The sequence below is a fragment of the Ipomoea nil genome, unplaced genomic scaffold, assembly GCF_001879475.1.
Source record: "Ipomoea nil cultivar Tokyo-kokei standard unplaced genomic scaffold, Asagao_1.1 scaffold0322, whole genome shotgun sequence".
Classification (NCBI taxonomy): domain Eukaryota; kingdom Viridiplantae; phylum Streptophyta; class Magnoliopsida; order Solanales; family Convolvulaceae; genus Ipomoea; species Ipomoea nil.
The window spans coordinates 212,000-231,130 of NW_017616750.1; the positions used below are offsets into that span (position 1 = coordinate 212,000).

Sequence of the window (19,131 nt, forward strand, 5' to 3'; positions counted from 1 at the left end):
ACATCCAAATCAGGAAATTAAAAAAAAAATTAAAAAATATGTGTATTTTGTAATACAATTATGTACATTCATGTATACAATTATGTGTATTCTAGTATAAAATTATGTACATTTTTTAACATGAGATTGTTTTCAAAGAAAATTAACCGCCAACACAGGGCAGCGAAATTTCAAAAAAATAATAATAATAATAATAATAATAATCTGAAACGACGCCGTTTTGCATCAGGGCGCACAATGCAATGTGCGCCCTGGTACACAATATAAATCACTTCCAACTTAAGTAAAATATTATGTTGTCCGCCTAGGTTAATTATAGGTGAGGACATAGGATCGAACTTCAGCAATCGTAGTGTGAAATTACACCTAATATGATGGGTACCCGTATTAATTTTTTCACCTAATGAATCGTTGAGTAATTATAATTTATCCTTCTACTATTTTGTCAGGCTAGGATATAAGGGTTACGTTGTGGGTGAGAAAATTGCACCTTTTGTGGGCAAGTACAATATTATATTTCCGACAATGACCTTGTGGTCTAGTGGTACGAAATGACTCTTCTATATAGAGATCATGAGTTCGAGCCTTAATGGGGATAATATTGACTCTTTATGCTTCAATAAGTTGGGAAATTAGTTATGAATAGATACTGCATTGTAACAGAGTCAGCAGTACTAAAAAAATATTATGTCGCCATCAAATTTAAATATCATCATTTCCCACAGTCTATTTAATTTAATGGGGTTAATGTAATCTTTTTAAAGTATATTATTTTACAAAATAAATGAGTCAATAGTACTCAAAAAGAAAAAGAAAAAAAAAAACAAAATAAATAGATTACGAAAACTTTCCATCTTGTATTTATGTGAATTTAGTTTTTTAATAAGTTACACGATAATATGGGAAATTAATCACAATATATAGCGTCAAAATATTATTATTATGTCAAAAATTATACCTAATAGTAATTTTATTTTATCGTATTCACATAGCCGTTAATGCAACATTTTAATGATGAGATGTTAGACTCACCCTCTAAACCTCCTCCTCGACGTATAGGATCAAGACCAATTTGTTGTTGAAGACGAAAGAAGTTCAATTAGCATCGTTGTTGAGACTGTAAAACCCCAATCGTTATACTCTGCACCACGGTGCACATAGCACTGTGCGCCCCACGCCTCCCAAAATGATATCATTTTGATAAGTTGTGTGGGGAGTCGACGCAACAGAGTGTATGTGTATTATGTTATAAAATTATGTACATTATGTTATACAATTATGTACATTCTGGTATACAATTATGTACATTCGAATACGCGATTTTTTTTAACAGTTAAAAGTTTATGTGTATTCTGTTATACAATTATGTACATTCTCATATACAATTATGTACATTTTTGTATACAATTATGTACATTTTCGAAATAAAAAATTTTTGTTTTAACAAATTAAACAAACACGGAAAAGTGAAATTTTCAACAAAAAAAAAAAAAAAAAAAAAAAAAAAAAAAAAAAAAAGTACAAAATGGGGGTGCACGATATAAATTGCCGTAAAACCCTATATAGTTGCAGTGTAGTGTTTTTCACTTAATTGAATGAATTCAGAAAGAAAAATAATATCATTTAAAAAAAAGTCAAAATTCCACCGTAATATATGACTAAAATTATAACTCATTACCATATTTTTGTCTCCAATGGCGTTGGAATCTGAGAAAAACACACTCCCATCCCTTTTAGTTTCACATTTGGACAATATAATCCGATGGATACCTAGAAAAGATGGAAGTATACACACTCTGTTTCCAGTATTTATGAGAATTGGTACGGACGTTGAAATAGCAACCAGTGGATTATAGTTCACCTTATTATAAGATAAACTATTGATAAAATTTTCATTATTAGTATATTAAATGTTTATTTTTAATATATTCAATGTTAATTATTTCAAACTAGGTTTATTTTTTATCTAAATTTTTAATTTTAAATATACTTCTAAAAATTAAACTTATATATTAAAGATAAATAATTTTTAAAAACCAACTGCACGAGAAGCTATTATTAAAGAAAATTGGAAAAAAAAAAAAAAAGTTAAAAGAAGTATCCTTACAAAATTGGAAAAGAAAAAGTTAAAAGGAGTATCCTTACAATATATTGAGACCCTGTTTGGTAAAATAGTTAACTTATAAGTTAATTTTGACTTATTTGATCACTATTAGTTTTTTGATTTGGTTAAAAAATTAATATAAATGTTTGGTTAAATAGTTTTTTGTAACTCCAAAATGCTAAAATTCAAAAAGTTGTTCAAAGTAACTTTTACAATTAGCTTTTTGAGAAAATGAATTATATCAAACAGTTATCCCCTAACAGCTAATTTACCAAACACATTTTTACAATCAACTAATATTATCAATTAGTTATACCCTCTAATTAACTCAATCAGCTAACAACTATCAGCTAACATCCATTTACCAAACAGCAATGTTGCAAAACACGTTAGGCGCCCCCTAGGCGCCGAGGGAGCGCCTAGCGCCTAGGCACAGATTTTTTATTTTTTATTTTTAAAATTTTTTTAATTTTTTAATTAAAAAATTAAAAAGGAATAAGGGTCAAATAGGCCACTGAACTGCACACAAGAATGCAATTAGGCCATTGAACTTAAAAAACCTACAATTGGGTCCCTAAACTAACCAATTTCGTTCAATTTGTCCATTTTTCAAGTTTCTCAAGTTGCTAACAAGTTACCCCTCCACCTAGGATGCATATGTGCCATTTTTTTAAAAATAATTTATTTTTAAATTAATTTTTTTAATATTTAATAAATAAAAACTAAAATAATTTATTTTTAAATTAGTTTTTTTAATGTTTAATAAATAAAAACTAAAATAATTTTTTTTTTGAAAATAAAATAATTTGTTAAGACATCGTACATGGCTTGGATTTTATTTTCAAAAAAAAATTATTTTAGTTTTTATTTATTAAACATTAAAAAAAAATTTAATTTAAAAAATTATTTTAATTTTTATTTATTAAACATTAAAAAAACTAATTTAAGGTTTTCAAAAAAAATTTAAAAATAATTTTTTCTTTAAATGCCACACATGCATCCTAGGTGGAAGGGTAACTTGTTAGCAACTTGAGAAACCTGAAAAATGGACAAATTGAATGAAATTGGTTAGTTTAGGGATCCAATTGTAGGTTTTTTAGGTTCAGTGGCCTAATTGCATTCTTGTGTGCAGTTCAGTGGCCTATTTGACCCTTATTCCAATTAAAAATTAAAAATTAAAAATTATCAAAATTCACTAATAAAACATAAGGTTCTCATAGTTATTTCTTAGAAACTATTTACGTAAGTGGTAGTAAAATTGTTCAAAAGATTGTTTAAACCATCTAAATACATAAAAAAAACTAAAATTAAGAGCTAAAGAAGCTTTTTTTTTTTTTGAAAAATTAGTGGGCCAACTTTACAACGAACAACCGAGTCAAAAGTTATGTCTTCCCGAACTTTTCCAACTTTACAACGCAAAAAAAAAAATAAAAAATAAAAAATTAAAAAAAAAAATTAAAAAAAAAAAATTAAACACCGGTTCAGCCGGCTAGGCGGCCGCTTAGTCGGCCGGCCGCGGAGGAGACCGATTCCAGTTTTCCCGCAGCGCGCGGCGAGCGCCTAGCGCCTAGGCGCGATTTTTGCAATACTGTCAAGTGGATCAAAATCAGATTGAGAGCCAATCACTTTAGCTAGTGCATAGGCAAGCTGATTAGCTGATGGACTAATATGACTAAAAAGTAAAAACGCAAGAAGTAAACAAACACCGCACATACAGGTAATGATGTAAACCACCCTATCGTATGCATTTACACCTCATCAAACCCATCCCAACTCAGGGTATTGGTGTCAATTCGTAGATTTCCCACTGCTTAGGAAGTAGGAACTGCCGACACCATATATACATAATACGTATGCCCCAGCCCATCATTGTAATTTTACTCTGAGTTAATCTCATTTTAGTCTTTCGAATGTAGTGATTTTATCATGTTTAATTTAGTTTTAAATTTTTAAATTGATCATCTTTGATCTTTTAATGTTCAAATTTTTACTATTTATGGTCCAAATTAACTACTTATGGTCATTCAACTTTCAAAATTTAATCAATTGGAGCCCTACTAGAAAGACGATGTGTGGTTACAATTTGATAATTGAAAAACTATAGGTGATTAACTTATACCATAGATGATAACAATTTAAAAGTCGAAGGACTACGAGTAGTTAATTTAAGATTTAATTTTAAGATTATATGTGACAAAATCATTATACTCAAATTAGTGGGATGATATTAATCCAAATCGTAAAACATGGTAATTTAGCGCTACAAACACGAAATTATGATTTTGCCCTCATTAAAGACAGAAACATGACAAAGAGGAATGAAGTAGTCCAAACAAAAAAACAAGTAGTACAAACAATAAACTAACGAGTTAGTTTGGGAACAATAAACTAACGAGTTAATTCCATGAATTGTCGTTAATTATTGACATTTTTTTTTATATTCAATTTGTAATTGGATCATAAATGATTCATTGTTGAAATTTATCAAATTCAATCATCGACTTTTAATTTGTCCATAAATATTTCATTGACTATTGATTTTGTTCTAAATTTGGTCCTCCAATTAAATATCAATTTAGAAAACATCAAATTTAAGGGTAATAATATAAAAATTGGCTTAGCTTGTTATTAACATGGACAAATTGAGTTCATAAACTTAATAATTGAGTTCATCATTAGCGGGAATGTGAATAACCAAATTTTACATTATTGCCCTTAAATTAAATTTAATGTTTACTAAATCAATATTTAACAAGATGACCATATTTGAAATACAATCAATTGTCAATGTATCATTTATGTTTAAATTGAAAATTGATGATTAAAATTAGTAAATGTCAATAGTCAATAAACCATTTTATGGTCCAATTGAAAGTTGGAAACAAAAATTAGTAAATGTCAATATATAGTTAAAGGACTATTCATAAATTTAACTCTAAACTAACCATTGATGAGTACAAGTAATCAATTTTTAAGTTGATAATTAAAAGCAATAAAATAGTTAATTATACTTGGAGAAACAAAAGAAAAACTCAATTCTAGCAATAATGAAAATGTTTTTACCCTTATAATCTTTTCCTTTTTAAAAAAATTCTCTTCTAACGTGACTTATAATTATTGAATGTTTATTAATTGACCGACCATATCAACTATTAAAAATAAAAAAGAATAAAGTATCTAATCAAATAGTGTCATGTCAGGAGAAAAAAACATTTTAGATTGGTGAATATCATTACTTTTCTAGCAAGTAGCAATGATGTTATGATTAGTAAATAGTCAGCGAAATACATATAATTTATTTTTATTTCAATTTCAATTCAAAAGAACAATATTTTGCAATTGATGTTATAATTATTAAACTTATAGCAAAAGATAGTTTTTTTTCTCCCTCACTCTAGCACAAATTGTCCTCTTGCACACAGCCCAATTAAAGTTAGGAAAATACTTGGTGTACTCCTATTTTAAACTCTCAACTTGTACTCCCTCTCACATGTTTTTGATGTAGACATTTTTCTGTGGACCCACATGATGAAAATAACCAATCCTGGATTGCCACCTCAAGGAGTATAAATGAGGGAGTAGAATTTTGGGAGTCTATGTAGTAGAACTCTTAAAGTTATGACACGTGAACATTTTTAATGCAATTCTGATCATTCATTAAGTGATGTAATTTCAAGAAAAATACTTATCACCCCTAAAAATAATTATGATATTTTTGTTATTTTTGATGCCTTAATTTTTGTATGGCTAATTTTTTTTTTTTCCATTCAAAACTTCAATTTATTAAAATTTGTCACACAAAAGGAGTGTTAAAAATGTAGTGACTTTTGTAAGGGTCTCTAACACACTTCTAATTTTAAATTTATACAACATTAAGGGTGTAAACGTGTCGAGCCGAGCTCGTTAAAAGAAGCTCGAATTATATAAAGTATTAATTAATTATATAGATATTTTATTTCAAATTCATATTTAAATGATATTTTCAATAATAAATTTATGAAAAATGTTATTTTTCCCTCTTGATTTTACTTTTTAATGTTCATTTTTTAGTATAATAATAAAATTAGTTATATTCCACTTGACTACCTATGAATTGATTGACACATTCCATGTCAAAAAAAAAAAATGTATCTACTTATTAGTAAAACAAAAATTAAAAAGAACCGATCAAATATTTGTTGATAATCTTTTTAGAAAATCTGAAAAAAAAATAAAAAAAAATAAGTTAACTTATATATTTTTATAATCTTTTTAAAAAAAATTAGAGAGAAGAATTAAAGAACTATAAAATTGAAATAAAAGCATGAGGGTGGTGAGTGTAGGGGATGAAAGGAGAGCTGGGTTGTAGGGATGTTAGAGAAGAATAGGCAAGGCCAGTGGTCCATTATAAAAGGTGCAATTATCTTGTCAATTCACTAGTCACTGGTCACCACCTTGGTGTATTATGTATTATGTTAGATTATGAATTTTATGTATTATGTTAAATTATTTGTATTCTACTATACAATTATGTACATTTAAAATAGAGATTTTTTTAGAAGTTAATTGCAGAAACGAGAAACGGAATTTCTATAAAAAAAAAAAAAAATAGATACAAAATGACGTCGTTTTGGCCAAGACGCACAATACATTGTGCGCTCTGGTGCACAATATAATTTGCCTTTTTTTTTGTTGAGAATATATAATTTGCCCATTTTTACTCCCTAATTGATGATTAGTTATTTCCTTCCTGTGAATTCTAATGAAAATGTCAACATCAAAAATTTGTAAGAGGAAGTAAAAGTTAAGAATAGTATTTGAGAGTATGTACCCGGGTTTTCACCATCGTGAGAGTATGATTGTATGAGTATATTTTCCATTATATTATTGCTCACCATAACTACTCCCCCCTGCCCTGCAGCTTTATAAATACAATCATAGCCAAACTTATTTTGAACACACAATCTATATATCATTCTTCAACCAAAGGGAGAGAGAGAGAGGGGCATGGGAGAGGAGAAGAAGCAATTAGTGTGTTGTGGAGGAAGGAAGATGATCCAAGCTGCAATTCTGGGACTAGCTCTCATAGTGTTTCTTGGAAATGTGATGATGTGGATCATCATGCCAACCTTCACTTACTATCTCAAATGGCTTCCGCACATTCTTGCTGATACCAATTCCACTTTCTTTGATATTCAAGGTTAGCCCGCCCCTTTAATATATACTAGCTTATAGCTCAATAACACATCTGTAACTCTCCCAAACTGGAGGTTTCAATAGGTTGAAAAAATATGCACCGACAGATACTATATTGTAATAGGGTCAGTAATGCTCAAAAAAGAATTCTTTAATTTAATTTGTTGTTCTTGATTGAATTGAAGGTCCAATAATGCTGAACTTCACATTCCCAATTTTGTTCATTGCTGTTATTGGGTGCATTTATATCCACCTGGGAAAGGGATCACCAAATGTACAAAGGTATGCTTTTTTTTTTTTAATCTCCATTTATATGTACATATATATATATACGTGGAAATTAATTTAATAAGCTAGTTAGCTAGGAATTGAAACATATATACATATGTATATGCAGCAAGTGTAAGTGCAGGAAAGATTGGTTGAGAGTATTGAGGAAACCAAACATTATAAAGCCTCTGGGGATTGTTACATGGATTGAGGTTTTGTTCGTGGCCATGTTTGTGGTTCTGTGCGTTTGGTATTTCGCAGCCTACGTTCGTTACCAATATAGTTCAATCACCACGTATGCTGCCACCAAAGGCGTTCAAGTGTAAGTTCCCTTCAATTCCATCCTCAATTATCTCTACCTACTTCTCTATACTTTTTAACCGATAACATAATTATTAGGATAAAACGCTTACCACTTAAGTCAAAAGTTAATAGCTAGTAGCGAATTGAATACATAATTTTATTTTCTTATAGACTGTAATGACATTTTCGAGAGATAGGATGCTGGACTTGGCTCTTCACCGGCCTCTGCTTAACAATTTCCTCTCTCAACGTTGTCAGTTTTAACTGCACAATTTTTTTTTTTTTTCTCGGGTTGATCAAGCACTTACCACTTATGCCTAAAGTTATAACTAGTAGCGAATGCGCAACTTTATTTCTTTATAGACCGTCATCAAATTTTCGAGAGGTTAGGTGCGGACTTGGCCATTTACAGGTTTCGTTCTACCCAACAATTCCCTCTCCCAATACCTACCAGTTTTAACTGCACAATTTCTTTAAAATTTGTTTGCTCTTGTTGATCAAGCACTCACCACTTACGCCAAAAGTTATAGCTTGCAGAGAATGCGCAACTTTGTTTCCTTATAAACCGTTATCACATTTTTGAGAGGTTGGGTGCTGGACTTGGCCATTCACCGGCTTCTGCTTAACAATTTCCTCTCCCAATACCTGCCCGTTTTAACTGCACCAATCTTTTTTTTTGCTCTTGCTGATCAAGTGCTTACCACTAAAGCCAAAAGTTATATCTAGTAGTAAAAACGCAATTTTATTTCCTTATAAACTGCCATCACATTTTTTAAAGACAGAGTGGTGGACTTGACCCTTCACTAGTCTGTACGCAACAATAATATATACGCATATATATGCAGGTGGCAAGCAAAGATAGACAGATTGGCCTTAGTGGTCGGACTGACTGGGAATATTTGCTTAACGTTTATGTTTTATCCGGTGACACGAGGCTCATCCATCTTGCCTCTCTTGGGGTTAACTTCAGAGGGTAGCATAAAGTATCATATATGGCTGGGCCATTCTGCAATGGCACTCTTCACCGCTCATGGCTTTCTCTACATTGTTTTCTGGGCTCTCTCTCACCGTTTATCTGAGGTAATTACATTACATTCTAATATATAACTCGTACGTTTATTTAAACAAATTTTTTTTGTTTGAAATGTTCATGATATTGTAATCATGCACTCATTTGGAATGGTAACAGATTTCATCACACTATATAGTAAATGGATATTTATTAATTTTGATAAAAAATTATTTAATGAAAAGATAAAAAGCCATTATTAATGTTGATAAAGAGTAATTGATTAGAATTAAAACTTGAAAAGAAGTTAAAGAAAGAATGATTAGATTGATGAAAAAAGGGAGCACCTTTATATATATGAGGTGGATGTTAGGTTAGGTTGATTGTGGGTTTAATTTGTGGCCACTCAAAGACATAAAATGATTATGTGAATTTGAAGTTTGATGAGATTATGGATTATATTGGTATATAACTTCCAATTCATAGACGACATTACAACATCAAATGTAGTATGTGCGTGGGTGGGCCCCCCATTCCTAGCACTCAGTTTTGGTGGATGCAGTTTTCACTTTTCAGCACGTACTGTTTCACCAACCGTTTTCTAGTGGATGGTCACAGATAGATTTTAATTAATTCATTAATTAGCTTTCCCATTTTAAACTCTTTTTTTTTTCTTTGAAAGGATTCTAAGTTTCAATTATATTTCATCATTTACCTTTTTAGTACTAAGCTAACATAACAATGACGACCAAGTAGATTTTAGGGTCCAATTTTTTACCATTAACTTTGCGTAAACTAAAAGCTTAACTATAGTTTTATCCCACATAAAATATATCACTAAAAGTTAATTTTTATATACTTGAAAATTGAAATCTCACCAAATTTTAATGATAATCTTGCTTAATTTGTTAATTTTATTTTCACCCCCAAATTAATTAGCATGTACCGGTAGTTGTGCTTTCCACTTTTATAAGTTTGGTGTTGCAGACATAAAAATTATATCAACTTTTTACGATATTTTAATTTACCAAATTCTACATTTAGAAAATAATAATTGCTTTTTAACTATATATATATATATATATATATATATATATATATATATATATATATATATATATATATATATAGAGAGAGAGAGAGAGAGAGGATAAAATAAAAACAACCTTCTAGGTAAAAAATGGAAACTCATTTTATCCGTTGATTTGGGGATAACCAACAACTCTAAAGTAAAGAAAAAAGCGTAATGATATTTTGATAAATATTTCAAATTTTAAAGTGTACTAACCAAAATTATTACAAATTTTATTATATTAAATAATGCTACAAAGTGCACACGGTAATATATGAATTGCAACATTTTGAATACAATTCTATGTATCTAAGGTACTTTGCAATTGTATACGTTGTACTTTAAAATTTATTTAAAATATTTATTAAAATATCATAACGTTTTTCTTCTTACTTTAGACGGATTGCTCGTTCCTAATGATGAATTCACATTTTTTACTTGGGCAATATAATGATTCTCATAGGTTTCAATTCAATTCCCATATATATATATATATATATATATATATATATATATATATATATATATATATATATGTGTGTGTGTGTGTGTGTGTGTGTGTGTGTGTGTGTGTCACTTACCCTCTAACCAAAAAAATAAAAAATAAAAAGTTATGAAATGTGTAATACTCCCTCCATCCCATTTTATGTGTCTGATTCGGTTAACGAGACTTGACTAAATTATTTTTAATTTAATTTTTCATAATATTAAGTTTATTATTAGTATACAAAATTTATATATTTAAAAACTACACTAAAAGTAGTATTAAACATAAAAAATCAAATTTAAAATAAGTAAAAAATATATATATATATATATATACAAAGAAGAATAGTTTGACCAATGAATAGTAAGTAATACAGATAAAATGAATCAGATGGAATAACATGCAATTATTAGCTCACTAATTAAGGTCATTATCATTGTCACAACATAGCAAAAAGATTCAAAGATGGGATATGGGAATCATTTGTCATCTTTTCCATTGTCTTTACATGCCAAAACCTCTCTAATCCGAACTAGCATGGGCGGAGCTATATATACTCATTTTATTGTGACTCAAACTTTGATATTTATTATATATGTTTTTGTATATTTTAAAATTATTAAACTTAAAATTTTGAGAGTTCATCATAAATTTTAAAAAATTATATATAAATTTTTAAATACAAAAACAAATTTCCTTATTTACAAAATATAAGCTCACTCATTTGTCCTTTTCAATAAGGAAAGAGTTACAATATTATTATCTATAGAGACTTATATCATTGATGATGATGATGTGAGTTTTTATTTTCTATTTTCAAATATTAAAGAGGTTGTTTTCCTTCTAAAAAAAATTAGTGGAGATAGAAAAATTGTTTGCTTAAATTTTTTTTGTCTATAGCCTTGATATTACTCATTACAACGGATGAAAATGTTTTTTTTTTTCAAGAATAAAGAATGTGAAGATAGATTAAACACTTTAATATGGAAGATAGTTTAATAAATAATTTTTAAATTACATTTATTGAAAATAAAAAAGAGATGTATTTTAAAACATTAATAATGACAAAATTATACAAAGTTTTCAAAATATAAAAACATATTGGCCCAGCTTATTAGTCAATTTTGTCACCATTATTAATTGTTTGATTTGGTTTAACATTCAATGTAAGTGTTTGATTAATTAGCTTTTTGTAACAAATTATTGTTCCAAAATGCTAAAATTCAAAAAAGTCGATAAGCTTTTTGAAAAAATCATTTTACATGTAATGAACTATCAACTAATAGTTAATGTACCAAACATCTTTCTATCAACTAGTCAAACTCACTAACATAATCAGCTAATAGGTAATTAACAACTATTTACCAAACACCCCATTGTAAAATAATAATAATAATAATAATAATAATAATAATAATAATAATAATAATAATAATAACAACAACAACAACAACAATAATAATAATAATAATAATAATAATAATAAGGTTTTATTTAAGTTATTAATTATATATATTTTTTTAGTTCTATTCATCAAAACATAAATAAAAATAAGGGTTGTTGATAAAAAAATTCTCTTGGTATGGGCACAAAGTGGGAAAATTCAAATGGTCCACGAAAGAGGCGAAATTAATTCATATTGATATTCTTCAAAGTGATTGATAAATTGGAATTGGCTTTTTCCTGGAGACATTCCTATGTTTGGTGTTTTGTGTAGATTTAGGATTCTCAATGGGGACCATATATGCAACCAACTACTAATTAATAATGTCCATGCATCCATCAATCACACTCTTATAACTACCTACCTAAGATTTTGTTTTTTTAATGAAATAAAATGAACATGTTGACATCAGACTGATGCCAGCATGACAGAGGTAGATGTTTGGACCATGGTCCACACAAGTTGTGTGGACCATATTTTGTATACTGTAAAATAATGTACATTCAGTACAAAAATAATATACATTGTATTTAGGAGATGTACATTATTTTTATACTGAGTGTACATTATATTGTATAATGTACATACAATACAAAAATAATGTACATTTAATATAGAGGATATTTCAATTTTGGTCATATGACTATAGGGGTCTTCTTAATTTTAGTCCTTGACTTTTAAAAGTGTCAATTTAGTACCTTTAACTATGCAATTTTTGTCAATTTTGGTCACTCCGACCAAATTACCGGCCAAATTTTGCCGAAAAATTTTAATAATTAAAATAATGAGAATATTTTGGTCGTTTCACGTCTTTTTTCTTCTTTCCAGGCGAGTTCATCCCTTTCTCTCCCGTTTCCGGTGTTCTTTCTCCCTGTAAATCCTATCTTTAATATCATCAAGCCTCCTTTATCCCCATCATCTTTGTTTATTGCATTTGCTGGAAACGGGAGATGAAGGGATGGACTGTCCTGGGAAGAAGAAAAAAGACGTGAAATGATCAAAATACCTTCATTATTTTAACAATTAAAATTTTCTGTCAAAATTTGACCGGTAATTTGACCGGAGTGACCAAAATTGACAAAAATTGCATAGTTAAAGTACTAAATTAACACTTTTAAAATTCAGAGGCTGAAATTAATAAGACCTCTATAGTCATAGGACCAAAATTGAAATTTCCTCTTTAATATATTAAAAATGTACTTTTTGTTATGGTTCACATAACACATAGTCCACACAATAATTTGTCGATATGATGAATATAATATAATGCATGCATGCATGCAGATGCTAAAATGGGATCCCCATTACATATCAAACGTAGCGGGAGAAATATCATTGGTGTTGGGGCTAACGATGTGGGTCACAGCATTTCCCAGTACGAGGAGGAAGATGTTCGAGCTTTTCTACTACACCCACTACCTCTACGTAGCTTTCATGGTTTTCTTTATACTCCACACTGGCATCTTCTACGCCTGCATTATGCTGCCTGGCTTCTACCTCTTCCTCATCGATAGATTCCTCAGGTTCTTACAATCTAGGCAGAATGTTCGCTTAATCTCTGCTAGACTCCTTCCCTGTGAAACTTTTGAGCTCAACTTCTCCAAGGCACCAGGTAACACTCTAACTATATATATATATATATATATATATATATATATATATATATATATATATATATATATATATATATAAGCTAATATTCAGGTGTATCTACCTGTTCCCGTGAGACTCTTCATAAATGTATAAAAATTCCTATATTATTGCACACATGATTGCGAATTGTACACAATCTATTCTTTGTGCATTCATGTAGTGGCTTTTGTGCATTTATAAGGGTGAAGATACGGTCTCATCATTTGAAAAAATCAAACTGGTCAAAACAGATTTTAAAAAATTAAGGTAGCATTTTCGTAATTATCACTTACTTTACTATGCAATCAAGAACACTAAAATCTGCATTCCTCAGAGTTTTTCAGGAAGACACATTTAGTTGTTACAAAATGCACAGTTAATATTAATAAAGTGCACGTTTAATATTAAAAAATTACACTTGTAAAAATGCGAAAGTGCATTGCATTTAGGGTTTGGATTTTAGAGTTTATAACTGAGTTTTTCTTTATTTGATTAGGTTTGAGGGTTCACTTTTTAATGCTTAAGATTTAACATTTACGATTTAGATTTAAAATGTCATGTAACATTTTTATTGATTTTTAAAAGTTATCCAAGAATTCATATTTAGTTGTCACAAGGTGCATAATATAGTATTCCACTACTGGAAATTATGAAATTTCCGACCACCTGAAAATGATCTTAAATTAAGTTGATACCAAAAAGTCCAAAAAGTGATCGGAAATAGCAACAAAGGTTTTTCCGAATGCCAAAAGTGGACGGGAACAAGACTTTCGACTTGATTTAAGATCACTTTCAGGTGGTCGGAAATTTCATAATTTCCCGTAGTGTTCTAAATTGCAAAGTGAAATTGATGATAAAAAATAAATAAATAAAAATAAAAAAATAAAAAAAATTAATCTCAACCACCCAATTTTTACAAATATAAAGCTGAAATTAATTCTTAATTTTCTCTTGAGTTATGTTCTTATGGGATCCTAAACCTATATATATGTGTTCAAAGTTTTAATCCTGAATTTACACCGCGTACCGATTTTATTTTAACTTCTTAGGTTTGAAATACTCCCCAACAAGCATCATGTTCTTGAACGTGCCAAGCGTATCAAAGCTGCAATGGCACCCTTTTACTGTGACTTCAAATAGTAATATGGAAGAGGACACAATGAGTGTGATCATCAAATGTGAAGGAAGTTGGACCAAGAAGCTTTATGATGTTTTGTCTGCTCCTTCACCTGTTGACTCCCTTCAAGTCTCTGTTGAAGGGCCATATGGACCTGCCCACACTGATTTTCTGAGGTAAATTTTAATTTCTTTCTAAGCTACACACAATGACTTATTGCAACATTACCTATTGTCCCGGGACATAATTCTATGGTTGAAAGGTTGAGGTAGTAACTCGATAAATACCCAAGTTCAAATCCTCAATGAGAAGGGATATGATTTTAGCTTTAGAGAAAAAAAGCAAGCACTCATATCCTACATTCCAACCTTACTGAGACAACTCGATCAGAATTTAAGTGTTTCAATTAGGTTTAGGGTTTAAACCTGTATTGCAGCATTACCTATTGTCCCGGAGCATAGCTCGTGTTTCAATTAGGTTTAGGGTTTAAACCTATATTGCAACATTACCTATTGCCCGGAGCATAGCTCGGTGGCTGAAAGATTAAGTGTGGGTGTAGCAACTCAACAAAAACTCAAGTTCAAATCCTCAATGCGAAAAGATCTCAGCCTTGAACAGGAAAAAAAAAAAAAAAAAAAAAACACTCCGTTGCTACCTCACTAAGGCAGCTCGGGATTTGAGTGCTTCAGTTAAGTTTAGGGTTTCAACCTATATTAGCTATTTGGATTTGGATGCAGGCATGATGTGGTGGTGATGATAAGCGGAGGAAGTGGAATCACCCCTTTCATTTCCATCATCAAAGAACTCATTTTCATAAGCTCATCATCAACCCAAAACCAGAAAACCCCCAAAGTTGTGCTCATCCCCATCTTCAAAAACTCCTCACATCTCTCCATATTGGACCTTCTCCTCCCTCTCTCTTCTCCTACTCCTACTGCTTCCAATCTTGACATACAAATAGAGGCCTACATAACAAGAGAAACCCAGCAAGCCACAATAATCCCAGAAAAACCCCAACCCCTTTGCTTCAAACCTAAGACCTCAGATGCACCCATATCCTCCATTTTTGGCCCAAACAGCTCCCTCTGGCTAGCTGCAATTATATCTGCTTCTTTCCTCATTTACCTTAGCCTGGTTGCCATTCTTTACCAGTACTATGTTTACCCCATGGACCATGGTACTAATAAGGTCTTCCCATACCACACAAGGGCTTTGTTGAACATGTTGTTCATTTGCTTTGGCATTGTTGTCTCAGCAAGTGCAGCTTTCTTGTGGAACAAGAAAAAGATTGCTAGGGAGGCTAAGCAGATTCAAGACATTGCAGACTCTACAAAGTCTATTACCACACTCTTGACCTATGCTGCTGATCAAGAACTCGAAAGCCTTCCCAATCAATCTCTCACCGGATCAATCAACACTCATTATGGCAAAAGACCTGACCTCAAGAGTACGTCAAACTTTTCTATATCTCACAATCAGATCAGAGTTAATATCCAATTTAGTTTATTCTCGATTTAGTCCTAATCGTCTTATCGGGCCCTCGACTTCGATGGTTTTCCCGGCATAATTGAATCATTGACTATTAGAATTAATAATGACTAAGGGTCCGTTTGGAAAGCAGGAAAATAAATTCTGGAAAATGAGCCATTTTTCAAAAAATATTTTCCTTTCCAGTGTTTGGTTGCATTTTGGAAAACTTGGTATGTTTGGTTTATTTTCTGAAAAATGAGTAGAATTATATAATTAAACATTTTGGCGGAAAATGACTTTCACCAAAATGGCTTCATTTTCCCCAGTCAACGGAAAATGTTTTTCGTTGACTGGATTTTTCTGTTGCATCCAAACACGGAAAACTAGGAAAACATTTTCCAAAAGTCATTTTTCTGTTTTCCAAACGGACCCTAACTATAAAAATGACTATAGTGGAAGACTAAATAAGGTATTAATTTAAATACTATAGTCGATGACTAATTTGGATTAAACTACTGAAGTTGAAGACTAAATTATTAGATATTAATAAAGGGAAAATTACTAAGTTACATTTACAGAAGACTCAATTAGGGAAAATCATCGAAGTGCAAGATCCAATCGAGCACAAAAAGACGTTTCGAGAGAAACCCATTATAGTGAAAGACTAAATTGAGTATATTTTGTTGTGTGATGCAATTGAATCTGATGGTGCAGGAATCCTGATGGAAATCAAAGGGTCGAGCGTGGGAGTGTTTGCGTCGGGACCCAAGAAGTTGAGGCACGATGTTGCAGCCATATGTGGTTCTGGATTGGTGAATAACGTGACGTTCGAGTCCAATAGCTTTAACTGGTGATTTGCTTTTCGATCATATATATATGAATGATGAAGAAAAGCGTATAATATAATATTAAAGATAATATGGATCCGAATAATAATAACTGCTCATCAGCTCGTAGTATATATATATATATATATGTAGCAGATGTGTAATATACTAATATTGTCTCGATCTGGTTTACGAGTACGTGTGTGTTGATATGATGTTAATCAGATCAGATTTAGTAATTGAGATGAGATGATCGATTTTGCAAAACTTAAAAATATAATGAGTTTGAATTTTAACACTAAGCATTATTCATAACTTAAGATTTAATATGTCATCCTACTGTAGTGTTTCGCATCAACATTGGAGAGGCTAGGTCTTTTTAAATTTTCATTGAACTTTATTTGATATTATACACTTGAACAAATTTTTTAAAAATGTAAAATACATCTCTAAAATTGATATATAAATGCATCCACTATAAATATAATCATATAACCAATTGAGATCTTTAAATCAATATGAACACTCATAAAAGGACAAATGCACAACAACTGTACATATTCCAACCGCGAAAGATGGGAATTATACCCCTCAGCTCCTTTTTTTTTTTTTTTTTTTTAGCTTATACAAATTACAAGAAGTAAAACACTAGTATCTAATAGTATGATAGATACACTTAAATGCATTATAAGTAAGAGTAAATATCAATTTTGGTCTCACGAATATTAGCAAAATGACAATTTTGGTCCATATGCTTAATTCTTATTAATTTTTATCCATGATTATTGTTTTAGTACCACTTTTTATTCACGACTATTATTTTAATGTCAAAATTCATAATGCCGGTCACTCATTCGTTTAAGACATGCCGAAATATGAAATTATTAAGGGCATTTTATCCTTTCAAATTAATATCCCAATTTGAGTATTGAAAAAGAGAATCGTGGATCTTGAATGCAAGAGATTCCTAAATATTTTCTACTTTATTTTTAATTCAATTAATTATCTTTAATTTAGGCATTAACCACACACAATCAAAGATAACAAGAAAGAAAACTAAGTAAAGAAATAAAACCAGGAACACAACAATTGGTAATGCAGTTCAGAGAAATCCTCCTATGTCTGCGGGGCTCCTCAACGTACGCCCAATTCACTAGATGATCACCAAAGATTACAAGGATTGAAGCAACATGTCCATACACACTATGACCTTAATTCTTCACACCGACTCAATCTTCATCATCTACTTGAGTGGGTACGTTGCAAATCAAATCAACCTTCAAACTTGTGCCACCATGAACACGTTTCACCAAGGATAGTGTTTAAACCAATTAAATCCTTTTAGAGTAACAGAGGTTAAGATAGAATATTTAGAGTATGAGTATTCTCTTTAGCCTTCATCTTCACGCCTTTTACAGCTCACGGAATGAAATTTTGAGCTAATAGGAATGGTATTCCATAAGGAATGGAATAGGCAAGGAATAAAATAGAAATTGTATTCTATTGTTTGGTTCACGGAAGGAATAGACTTTAGGAATTATATTACAGTCTTTGGTTGGTTTAAGGAATAGAAATGATACATGTTTTAAAAGACATAAATACCCTTATAAAAATATGTGGTGGTGGTGGCGGTGGCGGTGGCGATGGTGGTGGCGGCGGCGGCGGAGGTGGTGGCGGTGGCGGCGGTGACGGTGGTGGTGACGATGGCGGGGTGGTAGCAGTGGCAGCGGTGGCGATGGTAGCGGTGGACCGGTGGTGGTAGTGATGGTGGTGGTGGCGGTAGCGGTGGTGATGGTGGTGGCGGTGCTGATATATATATATATATATATATATATATATAATTAAGGTAGGATGAGGAGGAGAACTACGAATTGAGATCGATCTTAGGGCTTAAATCCTTTCATTCATGTTCAAATTGGAATCTTAAGTTGAAAAGGACGAAAATACCCTTAAATCTTTTAGATTTCAGCATGTCTTAAATGGAGTGGTGACCGGCGTGATGAATTTTAGCACTAAAATAATAGTCGTGGATGAAAATTAGTACTAAAACAATAGTGCTGGATGATAATTGGTAGGAATTAAACATGTGGACCAAAACCATCATTTTACTAATACTCGTGGGACCAAAATCGATATTTGCTCTTATAAATAATTAATAATTTCAATTAAAACAAATAATTTCAACAATTCCTAAATAATTGAAACTAAACTATCTAGTCTA

The 19,131-nt window shown here is 30.8% G+C and overlaps 1 protein-coding gene across 1 annotated transcript; it reads left to right on the forward strand.

Moving 5' to 3' along the window:
* The first annotated feature begins 7,011 nt into the window (after positions 1-7,011).
* Positions 7,012-17,158, forward strand: LOC109171642 (ferric reduction oxidase 2-like). The gene is made up of 8 exons (XM_019320715.1): positions 7,012-7,283; positions 7,465-7,561; positions 7,677-7,871; positions 8,698-8,932; positions 13,149-13,476; positions 14,546-14,789; positions 15,351-16,060; positions 16,798-17,158. The coding sequence occupies exons 1-8, from the start codon at positions 7,091-7,093 to the stop codon at positions 16,935-16,937; spliced, it is 2,142 nt and encodes a 713-aa protein (XP_019176260.1). The 5' UTR covers positions 7,012-7,090; the 3' UTR covers positions 16,938-17,158.
* Positions 17,159-19,131: the final 1,973 nt, after the last annotated feature.